Source organism: Clupea harengus, chromosome 4 (assembly GCF_900700415.2).
Source record: "Clupea harengus chromosome 4, Ch_v2.0.2, whole genome shotgun sequence".
Lineage (NCBI taxonomy): Eukaryota > Metazoa > Chordata > Actinopteri > Clupeiformes > Clupeidae > Clupea > Clupea harengus.
The window spans coordinates 6,691,492-6,710,799 of NC_045155.1; the positions used below are offsets into that span (position 1 = coordinate 6,691,492).

The window sequence follows — 19,308 nt, forward strand, 5'->3', positions numbered from 1 at the left end:
ACTAAGTATATGAAATTGACCACTTAAAGGTGAGTTAACTCAGCAGCTAATCAAATGCACCCTTCCCTTCAGGGCTCCTGAAGGGACGTTGTTCATTGGCTGGACCAGAGGATTTTTTGAGTGCACAAACACACACAAAGAACAGCTACAGGGCTGTGAGCAGGTATTTGCTGAATTTGACAAAAGGTGTATTGAATTATGATCGATGACTGAACCTTTAGGGATAAACAAAATGTTCTCCTAGTTTAAAGGCTCTCTAAAATGGCTGAGAAAAAACTTTGCTGGTGTCTTTGCCTCCTTATATGCTTAAATTACCTTATCAGTTATGGTGGAAGGAGTTCATCTTTAGAGTGCTTGTACACTTCAGAGTGCTTTGTATATTGTTTCTACAACTCCACGCACAAATGAATAAACAGGCACACATGCACACACCCAACCTCCTGACCCAACCTCCATGCTCACAATACAATACCCACAAACACACACACTTACACACACACACAGATACTCATTACCCACACACACTCTCACAAATAATGAGTCAAGATTCAGGTGTCAACCTGAGAGTTTATTGTTTTGTTTGTTTGTTTTTTTTGTCCGGTACCTGCATTTCTGAATGGATGCTGGAACCCCACTCTTATTGTTTGCATAGGTCTTTACTGCTTGTGGGCTTCTGCCCATATTGGGGATGGAAAAGTCAGCAAAAACCACGCAGAGTAGTGAAAGGCACAATCACCATAGATATCAGATACACCAATAATTTTTTTTTTAAACTCTATACGTACTTTAAGGGGGTGTTCTTGAGGAGGGGATACATTTTGAAATAGGTTTCACACCTATTTCAAAAGCTGCCATCATCTCTGAGCGCAGAGTAATTGAATCAACAAAAAAACAAAATCCCATTTGATATTCTACCCCTTTCTTTTTCTTTTTTTTTACTTTATATAAGGTGAACAATTGTCCTAAATAACAGCATGGGATAATTGCAAGCAAGCATATTTTTGTATGGTTTTGTTGCTTTTTAATTTTTTTTTCATGGTTCATGTCAGCATATACTTTAAAATCAATATCTAACCCTTGCCACCCTATTTTTCATTCCCCACTGGCTACACATACGCACAAACACACACACACACACACACACACACACACACACACACACACACATCTACAGTCCCCCACCTCTATTCTGCTCTCATATGGGCCACTGGATGCCCTTCTTCAGCCCACACTTCTCATTAACTCTTAACACAAACAACAAGGAACACAGTCACAAGTAAGGGGAGCAGAATGAGCCGGAGAGGCAGCGTTGCGGTGGATCCCATTGAATCCAGTGGATCCCATTGAATCCGGTGGATCCCATTGAATCCGGTGGATCCCAGCGATCCTCCTCTATGATGATTGGAGATTCAGTGGCTTTTGCTCCCTGGCCTGTGCCCTAAAATTAGGACCCCAAAATCCAATGAGGCCAACAGGATGGGGATAACGATCACTTGATCACATGACAGAAGGGATCCTCTGCTGTATGCTCCACCACGGAAAAGATTGAATGATCATTTGATCACAGTCCAATGGGAACCACTGCTGAGTCACACACACCACATTCTCCAGGCGACCAAATCAAATACAGATACATACAGTCAATAAAATAAATGGGCATATATATAAATATATGCCCATTTATATATATATATATATATATAGGAAGTTCATTGTTCTTTTTCTTCTGATCCAACATTGAGAGCTTACAAGTTGACAGTGAAGATGTAAGAATGTGATAAAACAGACACAGAGAGAGAGATATAAAGCAAACAGGATCTAACATGCACACATCCTTAATAATTAAAGTCTAAATAAACAAAACGAAAATCATATATCAGCCTCTGCCCTCTCAAGGGGTATTGTTACATCGACAAACAAGTACCAACCCAATATCTAATGTGTCTGGAAATAAAACTGGAAAAAAATGAAGGATGATTTTGAGTAACTTCATACCACACTCATAACAGATAAGTATATAGTGACAGAAACAATACATTAGGTCTGCACCAAGAAGGCTTGAATTATAAATCTTGTGACATACTTCAGCAATGTGGGGAACATGGTGGGAAAGCAATGACATCAAACTGTATGAAGCGGTGAATTATTTACATAAACGTGAAGAATAAATTACTATAGCTCAACTCCTCTTTTGTTAAGTCGTGCATGTCAGCATACCCTCTCACACTCACAGATCTTACCACCCCATACAAAACAGACACATTCAGCACGCAACACAAACCTAAAACTTTGACTCACCATAAAATGTTAGACAGTGCAAACTTACATCCAAGTCTTAAATAATATAAAGTTTTAGTATATATATATATATGTATATATTCATATACTTCAGCACCATAATTAGTCTAATAGTTATTAAACGTACATGAACGCTAGCTCACAATGTGGGGGACACTGTCACATAGAGCCTGCTAAGTAGGGACACAAGGAGAGAGGGGGATACGTAACACTGATGGATGGCGAAGGAGATGACATCAGTGGAATGGGTTTCTGTGTGGAGGTTGACTTCTTTACCCATAATGCGCCCATACCCAGCAACCCCGCTGATGAGCACAGAGACGCGCCGCATCACGAGAAGCATCACGCAGACACACTGTAAGGCTGCCACAGTCCAGGTGAAACATCGAGGTAATGCACAAATGAACGTGAACGCAAGCACACAATTCTAATGTCTTCAGTCAAGACGAAAGATGCTTTACTCAGGAATAGTGATGTCGAGACTGTAGTTCAAAGTATTGTCTTCAAGATAAGACCTCAATTCTCCTGATTTTGACTGTTGTTTTCCTATAGTTAGTAAATCTTCAGGTTTAGCCAGACTGTGAGTGTTGTGCACGGGAGTGTTCTCGAAATAAAAGCAGAATGCACCAGAATCTCTATTACAACAAAGGAAAGGCCTTTCTGCACTGCAAGTGCACCTTTCAACAGCTAGGGGGCAGGATGGGCACAAGTCTCCATGGTTGCAAATGGCTCTAATACCAACAAATGATCAGATGTAAAATTAAATGAAACAAAATTAAGTGTCGCCCTCAATGCCATCCCTGACCTTCACATTTCCACCATACCCTGTAACCTGCTGCAGCATCTGGCTTTAACTATGTACTATTTATGTCAGTGATATCTTAACACTGGGGACATTGCATTCCATACATTCAATGAAAATTGTATTGGAAGGACAGGTCCCCTTGTGTTATGGCACTGTTTGTTGGAGGTCTAGATTTTTGTCTGTTTTTGTGCTGATGAGAATGTGCACAATTGTTAGAAAACCTTTAAGCCATCCGCTGCATAAAGGCTACATGACTTACCAATACCTGTCACCCCCCCCCCCCCCCCCTCCACCGACTCTTTCCCTGCCACCTCGACATCACTGAGACATCTTTAGTCTGTTTCATTCCCACTCTCACCTTCCTCTACATGCTTTTTTCCACTCTCTGTGTGTTGGCTAAGAGCTGACCCTTCCTCCGCCTTAGCACAGTTAAGACATTTGAATAAAGTAAGATTCTTGGCTTGTCTCTCCATTTTTATCTGTGAGACGCGATACGCGCATGACAATCCCGAGGAGTAGGTCAGCCTTAACCACACATCACCTTGGTATACTCAACCCTTTTTTTTTAGGCTAAATTAACAAAACTAATGAAAATCGTGTCCTCAAAATTCCCAAAGCAAACATTTAAAAAGCAAATAAAGGATGTGAGATTTCCTATGGAGAACTTCTGCCCATCCACACTCCCTTTCTGCCTAACGCTGAATTGTCTTTACATGCTCTTCCATTGGTCAGATGTTACATGGTGGCATTAACACTGCCAATATCATAGGTTCAGTTCCCCAGGGGAACATCATTAGGTGAGCGTATGCTTTTACGTTACTGCAAGTCCCATGATAAATGCATGATAAGTGATTATGTTGACCGCGATGGAGCATGTTTATCAGGAAGGCTACCTTCTACATAACAGAGAGACGGTGCATCTAAAACTTTTTTTTCTTTTGTATCCTCAGCGACTCTCGTTCGAGGAGGGCCTGCAGCCAGACTACTTAGGGTGTGTGAGACACTGAAGCAAAAATGAGCAAAGCTTGCTTTTGACATCATTAAGAGCGTAGAGGAGGCTTAGCAACGATCCTGAAGCACGGCGCGATGGGAGTAAAATATAAGAGATGGTAAAGATGGTGCAATTTGGAGGGACAAAATTTGCTCGGTACCATATTATGTCTTATGTGGACGGTAACAGCTACTCCTCACACAAATTCATTTTAAAGCAACACAGACGATACATAATAAAGATATTTCTAGAGGAGGGACAATGTGCAGGCTCTACTGGTGAATGAGTGAATATGTGGGCTATCTATGGGCTAAGGGCAAAGGATTTGGGGTGAGCTGGGGGGTGATAATGCCCTCTGAGTAAACGGCTCCGCTCCTCCGATGTCGGGGGGGGGGGGTGGGCTCGACATGGACATCGACCCCCTCCTCCTTAGTGGCAGATGTTGCGCTGGCATGGCTGGTGCAGGAAGCTCTTGCGGGCGTGGGCGGCGTGGCGCGGCACCTGCTCGCGGGCCCGGTTCTGGCGCTGCACGCGGTTGCGAGCCAGTTGGCGGCGCTCTACGCGGGCCTTGGAGCGCTGGACGCGCGACACCTTGGTCACTTTGGCCAGGGCCCCTGCCTGGGCGGCTGCCCCGCGAGTCACCCTTGGTGGCAGGCTGGTCCGGGGAGCAGGGAGAGCTGCCGTGGCTGACTCACACATCCTGCTGGGCAGAGAGAGGAGAGAGGAGAGACAGGGAGGCAAACAGGGAGAATGACATGTGAATGATCCCAACATTTATATTTGTAGATGGAGTGAAATCAAGTGCAATTGTAATCTAATTATGTGAAGAACAGTTTTAGTGTGGCTTCAATCAAAAACAAAACACAGGAAATGCAAAACTGTTGCCAAACTAAATGTACACTTTGTTCCTCAAGATTATCCAGCAAAAAAGGCAACACATCATTTTTTCGAGCGAGAGACAGGGAGACAGAGATAGCGGATGCCAATTATTATACTGTTGGTACAGTGCAAACTGTGTGCATCTAATGATGTAGAGAAGAGTTTTAGTTTGGTTTCTAACCAACAAGGAAAGCAGCATTTTGACAAACCAAGTCAGTGTAGTAAAGTACAGGTATAAATCTTAGTATGACAGCTTCCAGTGTGTTGTACTTCTGGCCTTGGCGTTGTTACCGCCCTACACGACCAGCTGAGCCACAGGAACTCAACTATTGGCGTTTGCTCGCCCTAAGACGGTGCCTCACCTGACGCTGCCTGCCAGGCTTGCGGCGCTCTCCTCCACCATGGACAGGTTTCCGGGGGAGACGTAGACGGACATGCTGGGGTGCTCGATGAGCAGGTCCTCCATGGGGCTGGTCTCGGCCGTGGCTCCCTCTGCAGTGAAACAGGGGGGAGGGGTGACAAACCAGCTCTCGTCCATGCCGCAGCGCTCCAGCCCACCGCTGCTGCTGCCGCCGCTGCAGTCGCTCCAGGAGCCCGGCGACATGGGGACGGAGCTGCGAGGGCGGTGGGCGGGGCTGGGCAGCACACCACTCACACCTACTAACCCGGCGGAGGAGGAGGAGGGGGCGGCGTGGCAAATGGGGGAAGAGGAAGGGGAGGAGGAGGAGGTGGGGGGTGGCTGGAGAGGGTAGGGGAGGTCTGCCACCCGAGCCCTGCTAGCTTTAGTCCTGCGGCGACCGCTAGGCGGAAGGGAGGGGCCGCTGGGAGTGGGGATGGGGGTGGCGTCATGCTCCAACCCAGCCCTCAGACACTCACTGTCGGGCAGGGACTGTGCTATCGAGGGCGCCTCGGCTCCTCCCTCCCCCGGCATCACACAATCATTATTCTCTGAAAATGCGGCGTTAGAGGAAGCCGAGGTTTTTTGGGGTGGAGGCATTTTAGTTGTGAGGTGAAGGTACAAAAACGAATGAGAAGGAAGAATGGGGGGGCAAATGGGGCAAAGAGAAATAACATTACAAGAAGCCATGCAGGTGGGCGTGGGGTGGCGGCCAACGGTGAGCACAGACACACACACACACACACGCATACACCAGGGTGAAGGGGGAGTTAAGCCAAATGAAGGGTAAGTGGGGGTAAGGAGGGTAAAGAAACAGTACAAAACATAGAAAATAGGAATACCATTATTAGATGGTTGTTTTGCCTTTACCTTTCCATTTAAAAAAAAAGAAAAAACAAAAACAACCTCTGACTGTTTTTCCTTCTAGCCCGTTCAATGCCACAGCACACCCTTCTCTCATCCCAGCACAGCACAGCACCCAACCCACAGGTAGAGTCACACTGCCTGTCCCTCTTTGCAAGCATCCCCCATAGAGCCAAACGAACACCACATCACTGCCCCCCACCCCGACCCCCGACCCCCGTACCCCAGTGTGAACGCACCCAGAGGACACTCACCTGGCAGGCTGACCAGGAGCCATCCCTCCTCGTCAGCGTCGCTCACACACGGGTTGGGTCCCTTGAGTTCGGCAGACACATCTTCTACCTCTCCGAAGAGCATGCTGCTGAGGCGCTGAAACATCGTCAGCCAGTAGAGGGCAGCAAAGTAGTAAAGCGGGTGGATGTGATCCTGAGAGAAAGCTGCCTTTTGAAATATTTCTTATTTTTCGCTTTTTTATTTTTTTTAGGTTAACAGGTCGAAGGTCAAATAACAATAAAAGCTGTGAAAATGCTGTGTTGGCCTCTTTTGATTCAAGCCCTTGTTGACACAGGAATCCCAATGAGCCAAAGGGCTTTCAAGTGTAAGTTTAAGGGTTTACTTGGTACTGATGCAAAGGCCTATGGGAGAAACACATAAAAGAGAGACAAGAAAAACACTGTTAATAAAACACACGGCTCAAACCGTCAGATTCAGGTTTGCAGTTTGCAGCTTTGCATCTCAGTTTTGACTCGCCCCTTAGGACAGAATGCTACTTGAAATGACTAATGTGTTACTGTTTCGATATTTGTTAAGGCATCTGGTTCCAAGAAATGAGAAAAAGCTGAGTAAGCCTTCAGAGTTCCTTTTCCAAAATCCTGACCCAGGCAATATTCCACAGCTTTTGTGCTTCCGTACAAGGAGAGTATGGGGAAAATTAAAAAGCCCAGCAGAAAATGGGCTGAGACAAAAAAGGAAATATACATTAGCTGACAGATGGCCTCTCTCTTTACTTTTATTATTAACGAGGCATATACCCTCAAATAATTGAATTGCATTAGGAGAGGAATGCACGTTATATGGGGACAATGAAAGATGGGGTCATCATCAGGGAACACTCAGGGTCAGAAGGGAGCAAAGTGTCAGTTTAATTTCAGATGGGACATGAGCACGATTGCAAGACACATCCATGGCAGCTGTGAAATAACCACCAAGTCAAAATGTCTTACAAGCACGCTCTCACAGAGCCCTTAGTGCTGCTCATAACCCTTCTTGCTCTAAATAGCCTTCGGTCTAATGTCTTGTTGTTATCCATTAAGATGTACTGGGCAAACTGGCCATCCTGCTGAACCATTGTCCAGATCCCATCTGCCGAGGGGAAGCCTCTGGCCCTGGGTTCGGGGGAGGGAGTGGGGGCACATAGAGGCATGGGGGGGGGGGTATAACTAGATCTTAAGAATATCAACACCGGATATTTCAAAGATCCTAATTATATCACCAGGCCAGTTTGGAGTCACTGAATGGCACTGAGGCCCAGGTGGTAGATCTACAGGAACTACACAGTCTCACAAACTCTGAATAATACATCAATCATCCACTCAGGAGACACAAACCCTGCTGCATCCATAACCACGTGAACGCAGACATGAGTAAACTCATGCATAGGCGCCCATCCCCCATATGGTACAAGTGGATTAGTTGTCATGCTAATGTATGTTCTTATTGCACAATATACAGCCATATACTGATCCCATGCCTTGCAATGGAAAACTAACATAACAAAGCATGTGTTGGGAGATTATAATGTAAGAATGAGCTGACACACACTGGAAAAGTATCTGAGTAGACACAAGGGAAAGAAATTTGCTGTGGAGAATGTGAGGCAGGTGGGAGAGAATGGGGGGGCAGGTGGGAGAGAATGGGGGGGCAGGTGGGAGAGAATGGGGGGAGGAGAATCAGAGATGCACAAAGGGAGGGGAGAGAATGTCAAAGAAGGTGAAAATAAGATGCAGGGCCCTGGATGGATGGAGAGCATCTTTTATGCACACAGCCTACAGGAAAGCTCCCTGAACATTGGTGCTGCTTTGTTTTCACTCGTGGGATGTGCGTGAGAGAAGAGAGTCCTGCCTCTCCCTCTCGCTCTCCCTCTCACTCTGTCATGTGGAATCATGGGGTTTCATTAAAATCAGCCATCATGAAAGGATAACCAGAGAGGAGAGCTATACACTTCCTGTTGCCTCTTTGATAAATGACAAGCAGTCTGCAGAGAGAGAGAGGGAAGAGGATGGATCTTCTTTTCCTTGCAGCAGCTTGTAAATAGTTACATTCTCATGGGACTGGTCCAGATGCACCAAACAAAACATTCCGTATGTGAATGGAGTTTTTTTGTATGTTTAAGCAAAGTGAAAAACATTCCATATCTGAATGTTTTCTATGTTTAAGCAAAATAAAAACATTCCATATCTGAATGGAGTTGTCTATGTTTAAGCAAAATAAAATGGTTCAGCAATAGCTCACCATGACAACAGTGGTCAAAACATTGTGACAAGCATAAAGGCTATCTTAACATCTTGTCACTTTTTTGTTTTTCATTCAGTGGATGTTACACGTCCACATATTTATCTGAGTTCACACTGAACAATGAGACTAGCAGAGTAATGCATGTGTATACCGGCACGAGACAGAGGAACTAAATGCATTTCAACCATGGCCTGTTTCAAAGACCACAAGGCTCTCTGCCTAGCAAGTGTTATCAGCCTGCTGTGCAGCACCACTGCTGTTATCTCTATAGGCATGTAAATAAAACCTACTGTCTGTAGACACAAACTGAGCACTTCTCATAAGAGCTGAACAGTACAGTCATTGAATACCCTCAGTGGCATGCATATATTCACAAAGGTCAAGTGGTTGAGTAAGGGCCAATGAAGTGGCATAAATGAAAATATGTCACAGTGGTTCGTGTTAAATCAACTTTGATCCTTGACTCCTTGGATATAATTGTGCAAGTAATGGATTTCACCTTTAAAGTCTAAATTCTATTTCATTTTGAACTCTGAATAAGACAAGTAAGTAGTAGATTAGATTTGAATTTCTGTGGTTGATACCAGGTTTTTCACTCTCCCCAGTGCCAATAACAATTTGTCCTTGATTATTATTAGCGTGATAAACCCCTGGTGAAAGAAAATAATAACGTGAATTATTACATGATAGTCAATGTCTGAGAAGGAGTGATGAGTGTTTTATAAATTTAGCCCTATATCACCTATTTTTAGATCATGGCAGAGTAGTGTATCTATTATCAACTATATCACGAAGCAACCTGTCAATCATTACAATTATTTCTAATAATAATTAAATATCACACTGAGCGCATCGGCTAATAGGTCACCGTCAAAGTGGGCGGGACATCTAAAATATGCAGTGGGTTGGGCCTGGTACGCATAACAAGAGCTATGCTTTGAGTATTACTGACGTCACTGATGTTGCTGGTCCAACCTCTCCAACAGAGCGGACGGAAAATAAGCATAGAGGAAAAAAGAAAATGCAGAGGGAATACTGGACGATTTTCCTCAAATAGCAACAAATTAGTGACTTGATAACTGAAATGCTTTTCTTTTAGCAGCAAGTACGCCAAAACACAACATATATTTTAATATAGACTGTGTTTACATTTTTTTTGCAATTTGATTACTGGCACGTCTAAACGGACAACTGCAGTCCTTTGGCGCACCATTTCGAAAGACTAGGCTTTGTGTACATTTGGATAACAAGTTAATAGATATATGCAAAATATTAAACAGGATTTGGCGAAAAGTAAAGTTCAATCTGTCTGTGAGCTGAACCAAGGGGTCATAGCAATGACAGTCTGAATCAGCTGTACCATATCGGAATCGATATTTTCACACAACCAAATTGAATCTACCCTACAACCATAAATACATCAGCGTAGAGCATAAACATCGACGTATGTTTATTCTCTGTGAATATGTTTAGTGTCCGTGTTCAAAGAGACCAAATTATAGGCTATGGCATCTCAGGACCTGACCGTTGTTACTTCACATTAGTCACATCTTGTCGTCAAATACTTGACACGAAGGCGTGAAATCAAGCGAGAATAAATCATATTTTCTATGCAACATCAAATCCAGCCGCTTAGGACAACGAAGAGATTCGAACCATAAGGATGACCTATTAAAGGAATGTCGACAAAAGAACAAAATGCTAGCTTAGCTACTGTCGCTAGCGTCTGTCATTTGGAACACAACAAGCTATACAGGTTTCTGCAATGTAGATAACATATTTTAATCTCCGAGCAATTCCATTTTTCTCGAATTGAGCTAACATCAACTGAGGAGTATTTTGAGACAATATGACTCAGAATGTCTGTCACCGAACCAATGACTAACGGTAACTATTTTCCATCACTCACAAAGACTAGAGACAACCCAAATTTGACATCGGTGTTGGTTTTGCTTACCTGCCCTTGCTGTATTATTCAAGTTGTAAACGTGATGACCAAACAGTAAAAACAACAGTAAAATCTTAAAGCATAGCTTTAGGTAGCTTCATATGAGGTAGTAATACACTATAATACAAATAAAAATATATTCTTCTTAGAAGAAGTGCAATGTGTAAAACTGCGTTTACACTGGTGTTAAGTTTACAATATCTGCTTATTTTTTACGAATTTCTGCAGATATTCCCTAATGCTATTGCTGCGCCCAGCTGATCCTCGGATCAGAATATAGAACGTACAAACAGCTGATTGCGAGATCACAATACTCTTAGCAACGCCCATCGTCACACCCCCTCGAGTCCTCGAACCAATCAGAATATTACACAAGCTTCAAGCTGGACCTTAAGGTAATATGATGGGGGTGGGGAGTCAACCTGCGATGCAGAGTCTTTTCTACTGTACTGTGCCCAGTTGGGATATCAGGTTACAGAACAGTTTTATCTGCGACTGGACTTGCTGTCACATCAAGCACCGCACCACAACATCCTGACTTATCAGGCAAACACTCTGTACTGTTAAGTAAACAAGGTCTGAACAATGATTAGATGTGACATAATACTTATGTCACACAAGAGGCATCAGTATTCAATGAGTGTGATGTCATATTTTTGAATCTGTTAATCTCTGTCAAAGTGGCAGTTATGCATTATACAATATCCTTTGCATTCCTTCACAGTGACCCTTATACATGCTTTCAATGTATAAGGGTCCTGAAAACTTAAGGCTAACTGACTCTCCTCATTTCATAGCAAACAGATGTTACTGTTAAACTCCCCCCATTCCAACTACTTCTACTATGCTAGTCATCTCCTCTTCAAAGGGTGAAAATATGTGCAGACAACCTTAAAATATATATTTTATATAAAAAAATATTTTATATATATAAAAAAACAATGCTTCGATTTAACAGAACAAATGTGGATGCTATAGGACATCACTTAATAGTGCAGTGGAAAAAGAGCTTAAAATGCACTCACTGTTCCTTTAAATCCAATTTGTAAACATTGCCAGAGCCCTCCCTCTCTTTATCCCTCTCCCCCACTCTCACTTGACAAGGCGGGGCTTGTGAGGCCGTTGACAAGAATGCAGCCAATGGGACTTGGTCAAGTGTGAATGCAGCATTTGATCACCCAATAGGATTTGGAGCTTTTTCAGAGCAGCCGTGGTCGCCTTCGGTCATAGCAAGTACAGAACTGTGACCCTAACCCTTTCTTTCTTCCTATCTATACAGAGTTGGTTTAGCTGTGTGCAGTGCACTCAGGCACAGTAAGTTAACTGGCTTATGAAGTCCCAACTCTGACCCTGGTTGACTATTTTCTTCAGTTCAGAGCTATAACTTGTCATTGGCGTGTCACTGAAAAAAAAAAAGTAATTGACCTTTCATGTAACTGAATCTTTCCCTTAACCAGTTATCATTAAGAGGTGTTTTTTGTTGACAAAAATAATCTGATGTATGATGCAGTTCTGAAGGAACAGTGAAAAAGTAATGTTGCCAGATACTCTTGTACCATTTTATTCATCTTGATTCTTTATTTAAGGTGTCATTAGTTTATAGTTGCTATGGTCAGGAGATCATCGGTAAATGCAATGTAAGATCTGAAACAGACAAACTATGTGAACACAATGTACAAGTGTATTGGGAAACACTGTGTTTATAATGCCTCCAGATTTACTTAAGCTACACTCAACACTACATGTTGAACCTTTGAACTATAATGTAACAGGTCACCACTATTTCCCCTCCTCGTGTTACGTATTCACTCCGACTCAAAGGCTCATGGATTGGGTTTGTCCTGAAACTGACCACTAGTGTCACTCCACAACACTAATCATCATAGCGCTAACACCCAGCACTGCAAAAGGGAAAACAAATCATGCGTACACGGACGCACACACACGCACACATACACACACACACACACACACACACACACACACACACACACACACACACACACACACAGAGAGAACCTTGCAAGGGAAAAGAAGGGCTTATGGTCCACTGGCAGGCTAAAGCCTATTACTCAAGGATACAGCACTGGCCAACCAGGCCTGCGATCATGACACGCCTGAGGCAGACTGCACAGTGGGAGGGGCCACAGCAGCAGCAACACCAGCACAGGAAAACAAAAACAAATGAACTTCACAGTACAAACAAACAATTGCTGCCAGCCATTTGTAATTGAGCGATTAAAAAGGATGCTATAAGCACTAAACTGGTCAGGTGTGCGCGTAACATATCTGTTACATATCTGATGCAGGTTTCACCAAGTGCCTTCCTGAAACATTCTGTAAAAGTAAATGATATGCTGAATCTGATGTACTGATAACATGTATAACTTTCCGTTGTAGCCGTTTGACTTGGACGAGTCAATCTGTTCATTACTTGGTGTACATGTATTCGTTTGCGTATTGATACATTGTGACGAGAGCCGGTAGCCATGCTCTGCTACAGACAGTGCTGTGTGTGTGTGTGTGCCCTGTGCCCAGCTCTGAGTCTGAGCCAATATGCCCTTCAGCAGAGAACTGTTTTGACCCGCGGCACGTCTTTAAATGTGTCCCGCTGATGCAAGTGATTCACAGAGAGAACGCCCTCAGTATCTTCTGTTTGTACTTGCCTGTCTGTGTGCTTGTTTGTATGTGTCTATGCCTGTGTGTGTGACTGTTCCTGTCATTAACTGACAAAAACAAACAAAAAAAACAAGTTTTGCTTTGTTCCACCACTCCCTTCTGTCTCTCCAAACATTGCCTGCGTTGTGTGTAAATGCCAAATATGCCAAACGACAAAACTGTGCCTGAAGGCCAGGCTGCGGGCGGAATGCAATACATGACCATGAGTCACCCGAGGCCTGAGATGAGGCCTCTAGTGTTACCGTGAGCGACACAATACGACAGGTCTACAGTTTACTTCTCCTCGCTCTTCCAGAGTGTCACATTTACAGGCACTGACCTGGTCACTGAGACCCACAAGCTAATGATTTCTTTCTGACACGGCAATGTACAGGTTATGGACGACTGCATGAGATGCACAATGCACAAACAACACGGGCATTATTTAGAGTGTTCAACTCTAGGGTAGTATTCCTTGACGACAGCTAGGGAGAGGGAGACAAAGCAACGACAAAAACAAAACAAAACAATAACACTGAAAAGAATGCATCCCATCAGGTTAACTAATCAGTTTTGCCCTTAAGCCTTTTTTCCTTCCTTCCTTTCTTTTCTGTCTGAGGCTTCTGCTTTCGTAGATTTTCATGTCTCGGCTGGCTAGAGAGAGAGAGAGAGAGAGAGAGACAGACAGAGGGAGAGAGAAAAGAGAAATTCCTGCAGTTCTTTAGACACACACCTGAGGGGAGTTTGTGCAAGTAGGGGAAAGGTCACACTGCTCTGTGGGATAGCCATATCCCACGGCAACCATCAGCTGATAGGTGTGGCAGTCTCTCCCTGTGTGTCTTTGCCCTGTCACCTTCAGCTGAGAATGCGCCTCTCAGTGTATTCTGGGAAATTGAGTTGCCTCTGGGCTGGCAGGTACAGAGTCAGGACTTCTATTGCACTGATGTAAATGTACATATACACCCAAGTACAAAGACCTAGCTGGGTCTTGGGTTGCTGGTGTTAGCTGTGGCTTGATCTAGCATGTGTGTTTACCTCTTTAGAATGTGTGAACTGAAGGTTTTGTTGGAAACTGTGATGCAACATTATGACTTTACAGTCTGTTACACCTCCTACACTCCTGTTAGAAAATATTTCTGGTTTCAGATAAGAGAGAGAACAGTGTTGTGAGAGCAAACAGCACAATCAACCGATATTCCTGATGCTGTTATCACCTTGCCTGTCCTTCGTTTGCCCTTACTTCCGAGGATCATGTGACAGCCCAGAGACTGGAGGCTTCTGCACTAAAAACAGAAAGCAGGATTTCCTGGGTGGACAGGTATGGTGTCAGAGATAAAGATCTCAAACGGAGATCTCTGTGGTAGTGTATGAAGGGGCTTTGAAACCTGATGACATAACCAGCTCTAGGCGTGAGAGAGAGAGAGAGCGAGAGAGAGAGAGAGAGAGAGAGAGAGAGAGAGAGCGAGAGAGAGGCGGGGGAGGGGCAGAGAGGCAGGCAGAGATGCAGAAACTCCAGATTCAGGTTGGGGAAATCCAGGCCATCTATTCGCTCAAACCCATCACTGGACCTGCTGGTTCCAGCCCTGCTGGCTTATCGCTCTGGTGTGTGCTGATTCAGATGGCAGCAAGCTCACATGGCAGAGTTAAAGCACTGGGGAAGAGCTTTCCTTTACTGAACCTGGGTTCCTCATATCAGGAGCCAAATGCCTTTCCTTCCATGTACACCTTATCATCTTACGAACATGTCTTATTAGGCATACACACACAAGTAAACACTAACAGAAACACGTGCACATCCATTCAAAATCATCCATTAATATGCAAACAAACGCACACTCGTACAGATACGCACAGACTTTGACTTAGACACACAAAACTGCAAGTAATTACCTTTGGAAGTGGTCCAGATTTGGCCAGATATCGGTAATGATCACAGTTTCCCTTATTGCATAGTTTCCTGTCTGGCTATGAGACTTTCTGGAGACTCTGTTTTTTAATGTATTTGTCTAAATTTTTCAGCCTATGAGAACTTCTTTCTCTCTTTCACCTAGGCCTTCCTTATTTTTTTGTTTTGTTTTTCACTCTGACGGTGCCCCTCCTCAGCCTCGTCCTCAACCCTACTCATACCCTCTTTCCCTCTCTCTCCCCCCCCCCCCCCCCCCCCCTCTCTCTCTCTAGTCAGGGTGCAGGGTCATGATAAAACGGTACTCATAGCAGATTAGTGTGTGAACTTGGCACATTCCTCTTCTACTATCACATGGCTACAGCCTAGGCCTCTGTCTATCTGAAGAGAACACGTTTTAACAGTGAGGCACCATGACGTGTAGTTGGGCACGACTCCCCATTTTTTAAACACAACACATGTACATTCAGTCATTCCAGACTTTGTCCTATGGACCTGTGGAGAGAGTGGCCTGTTAGTCAGACACCCGGTGAACTGCCCCTGTTAACCTCTTGTCCTCAGATGTTGTGTCCAAAAAAAAACACGTGTTTGACTTTCTCTGTTGACTCAGGAGGACGTGCACAGAAAAGACGGTCAGGGACACCCAAAGCTCATGGGATGTTTTCAGACTTAATTTTAGCTAGCAAGAGCTTCCATACAGATGTCCACAGTATAGGCAGTCAGGTCTGCAGCTAATCTAAACTGCACTTGACTATATACATAAACTATATATACCATATTATCAACTATGTGCTTTTCCATTAGTCCTTGGTGTCTTGTGGGGAGAAAGTAGGATATCTGTGCCCATGAGGGTCTTACAGTATCTAAACAATAACTAAAATTGACAAACATCCCATCCTGCAATATCTTTGGCCTTCATCATCTTTAATTGCCAGCAACATATCCTAACTGACAGCTAGCTCAGTGTTTTTGTTATGTGTGAAAATACACAAGTTTGCGCATGTTTATGTACATGTATAAATGTTCCTATTTATATCTATGAGCTTTGACAGCAGTGAGTTAACTGGACCCATTGTTCAGACATCATACCATGGGCACTTCAATAATAATAAAAGCCTGCGGCTTGACTTTGTCTCCATCCCTTTTAAGGCTTGCTATTTCCTGTGCGTCTCAGTCACAGCGCCCAAGCCTATCAGCCCAGTCCCACTCCCACCTGCGTCCCAGCAGACACAGGCCCGAGAACAACCGAGATCGGGATCAAGGGGCCTGCCGGGACTCAAGGTCTCAGCTAAATGGAAAAGAGAAAGTCAACAGAGGCCAGGCAGCAGAGCTTTGGAGAGAGAAAGAGAGAGAAAGAGAGAGAAAGAGAGAGGAAGAGAGAGGATGTAATATTAATAGGATGTGGGGATCAAAGCGAAGGATAAAGGAAGTGGACACTGACAACAAAAGGACCAGAAGCAGTGAGTAAGAAGAAGACATGCTAGGACGTTCCTAGCGCTCAGTTCAGAGAGCTACCCTGCTAATGCACTAGAGACCGAGTCTAACTTTGGTCCCCTTCCATGTCCACTCAGGCTGACCTCTATGCGTGTGTCCCTACAAGGCTAATATAAACAGCTACAGCGAGGGTGTCCTTGGCTTGGCCTGGCCAACGTTTCAGGGACCCAGGGACAGACTGTGCTCACTGGGGGATATGTTCCAACAACTCAGGCCCAGGCCACACACTTCCACAAAGGGAATGTTATGAAACTTAACTAGTGGGCTATTTTAATCCCCCCGGTGGATTAGGATATCTTAGCTGATGAGAAAGCGCTGTTCTCTCGCTCACACTCTCTCTCTTTCCCCTCTCGCTCTCTGTCTCTCACTTACTCACTCACACACTCACTCTCTCCCCCCCTCTTTCTTTCTCTCTCTCTCTCTCTCTCTCTCTTTCTTTCTCTCTCTCTCTCTCTCTCTCTCTCTCTCTTGCTGTCTGTTCCTCTTCTGACTCTAACCTTTCCCCCTTGCACTCTCCAAAGGGATCACCAGATGCACGAACAGAAGATGAGATTTCAGCAATGGCCCCTTAGCAGCACAACAAAACACAGCCTCCGGACTAAAAATAACATCCCCACTGCGGCATGTTCACAAACCACAGGAACAGCAGATTAATCTGAGACACCCAGGGACACCAGTCTAAAACAACTTTTTCTTAATTTCATATATAGACATAGCTGTTTCCTAGCAGCCTGACAGGCAATCTCATTTGAAACTCCCATGTTTTGGATGAAAGCTTTTTTGAAAAAGCAAATGTACTTGCTAAATAATGCACTTTTCCATCTAATTTCCAAGAATAATGTGGTGACAACTGTCTACCTGACGCTTTAGCATAGAATTTTGTACCCATACACACAATTTTACACACAAACACACACAAACTCACACACACGGAGACACACGCACACACACACACACCCACACACACAAACACACACACACAACAGAAACACACATACACAGATGCACACAGAGACAAACCAGCACGCACAAACAACAGAAACACACATACACAGACACACACAGAAACACACACACACACACATACACGTACACATACCTTTCTCTTTCTTTCTCGCACTCAGGGGGAATGTGATGAGTTCAAGGATTGACAGAGCAATGGTTCACAGGTCAACAGCTCCGTGCCATATCGGACGAACCCAAACCTAAGATTGCATAACCTTTCTGTGTCAAGGCCTGAAATATCCTGGCTTGTCTGGCCTCTCTAGTTACTGATGGTTCAGCCAAGGGCTCCAATGTAACTGGCACAAGTACACACTATCTATGTCTCTGTATCTCTCCCAGCTGTGATGCAGCCCAGGTGCTCATAAACACAAGGGTCTCAGCTGGGTGGCCAGACATTTATTTATACCACTAGACAAGGGTCCAATTACTATTGTATGTGTCTTCTGTGTCACAGTGATCCACTGATGTTTTCAGTACTAATGCTCACCCTTGTTAACCAGTGCATCACTAGTGTTCAAGATTCACTGGTCAAAAAGATCACTATTAGACCACATAAAACCACTATTTCACAAGAACCTGTTCCTATGCAGTGCAAGTGGATTACACCCATCAGCTCAGATGTTGCTGAGTGTATCAGGTCTCACAGGACAGTGTGACCTCTCCCCTAACTCCTCACATGAAACATCAGAACTCAGGCTCAGCTGACCTCGAGTCTGACAAGAAACAGTGAATACCTCACTTTTTTTTTTCTCTCCGGAATCTAAACTTGCCTGTGGCATGGTTCCTGGCCCACTTGAGGAGGATCTCCTTTTACCCTTTCGCTGCACCTCTGCCAGACCCTGACCCACCGTCTGTCAGTCCCCTCCTCGTGTTCTGACCAGAGTTATGGCTTTTTTGTGCCTTTAGTCTTTGTGTGCTTAAGTGGGTCATTTTGCATTCCACAGCACGGTCCTGCACTGTCACCGGATGATTTAACGTTTCATCATACTGCAACAAGCCAGATTAAAACATGCAGAGCATACAAACTGTGACACATTGTTGCATATATTGTCCTAAGTGGAGGTCTCTGAAAGCTGTTTTTTGGACTCTACCCCTCTCTTCCAGGGACACAACACGTTTCGTTGCTCAAACTCGAATGACAAATGTCCTAACAGGTTCAGGTTGGAATAAGACATGCCTGAGGCAAGCTCCCAAAAGCCCACACTGCAGCAGAGTGCCCTGTAAGCAGCAGAGTGCCCTGCAGGCAGAGAGGAAAATAACCTGCCTGGGTGAGGAGACGGATCAACAATGGTGTCATTCGATCACCATGGCGATGGCAGGCCAACTCCTGGAACTTGGCTGTGGGATGGGCTGTTCCATCTCTTACCGGGTGTCCACAGAACACCAATGACCTTTTTTGTGTCCTCCTGCTCACATTCCAAGCATGCAACAAGCCAGGGCATGTCTCTCCTCTTTTAATTGTAATGATGAATACAGACATACCGGTGAATGAGATGCCAGGCACACCCCTGGGTGGCAACTCAGTATAGGGGTGAAGTGGAACATGTCACTG

At 44.5% G+C, this 19,308-nt stretch overlaps 1 protein-coding gene across 5 annotated transcripts; it reads right to left on the reverse strand.

The window, feature by feature from the left end:
• Positions 1–555: 555 nt before the first annotated feature.
• On the reverse strand, positions 556–17,943 carry LOC105904290 (tumor protein p53-inducible nuclear protein 2). 5 transcript variants are annotated; one of them, XM_031565928.2, is made up of 5 exons: positions 17,851–17,943; positions 6,489–6,869; positions 5,850–5,921; positions 5,336–5,465; positions 556–4,797 (listed from the first exon to the last, which is right to left on the reverse strand). In XM_031565928.2, the coding sequence occupies exons 2-5, from the start codon at positions 6,610–6,612 to the stop codon at positions 4,524–4,526; spliced, it is 600 nt and encodes a 199-aa protein (XP_031421788.1). In that variant the 5' UTR covers positions 6,613–6,869; positions 17,851–17,943; the 3' UTR covers positions 556–4,523. The 5 variants fall into 5 exon arrangements, with proteins under 5 accessions (XP_031421788.1, XP_031421785.1, XP_031421787.1 ...); XM_031565925.2 differs by lacking the exon at positions 17,851–17,943 and adding an exon at positions 15,245–15,493; XM_031565927.2 differs by lacking the exon at positions 17,851–17,943 and adding an exon at positions 10,706–11,265.
• Positions 17,944–19,308: the final 1,365 nt, after the last annotated feature.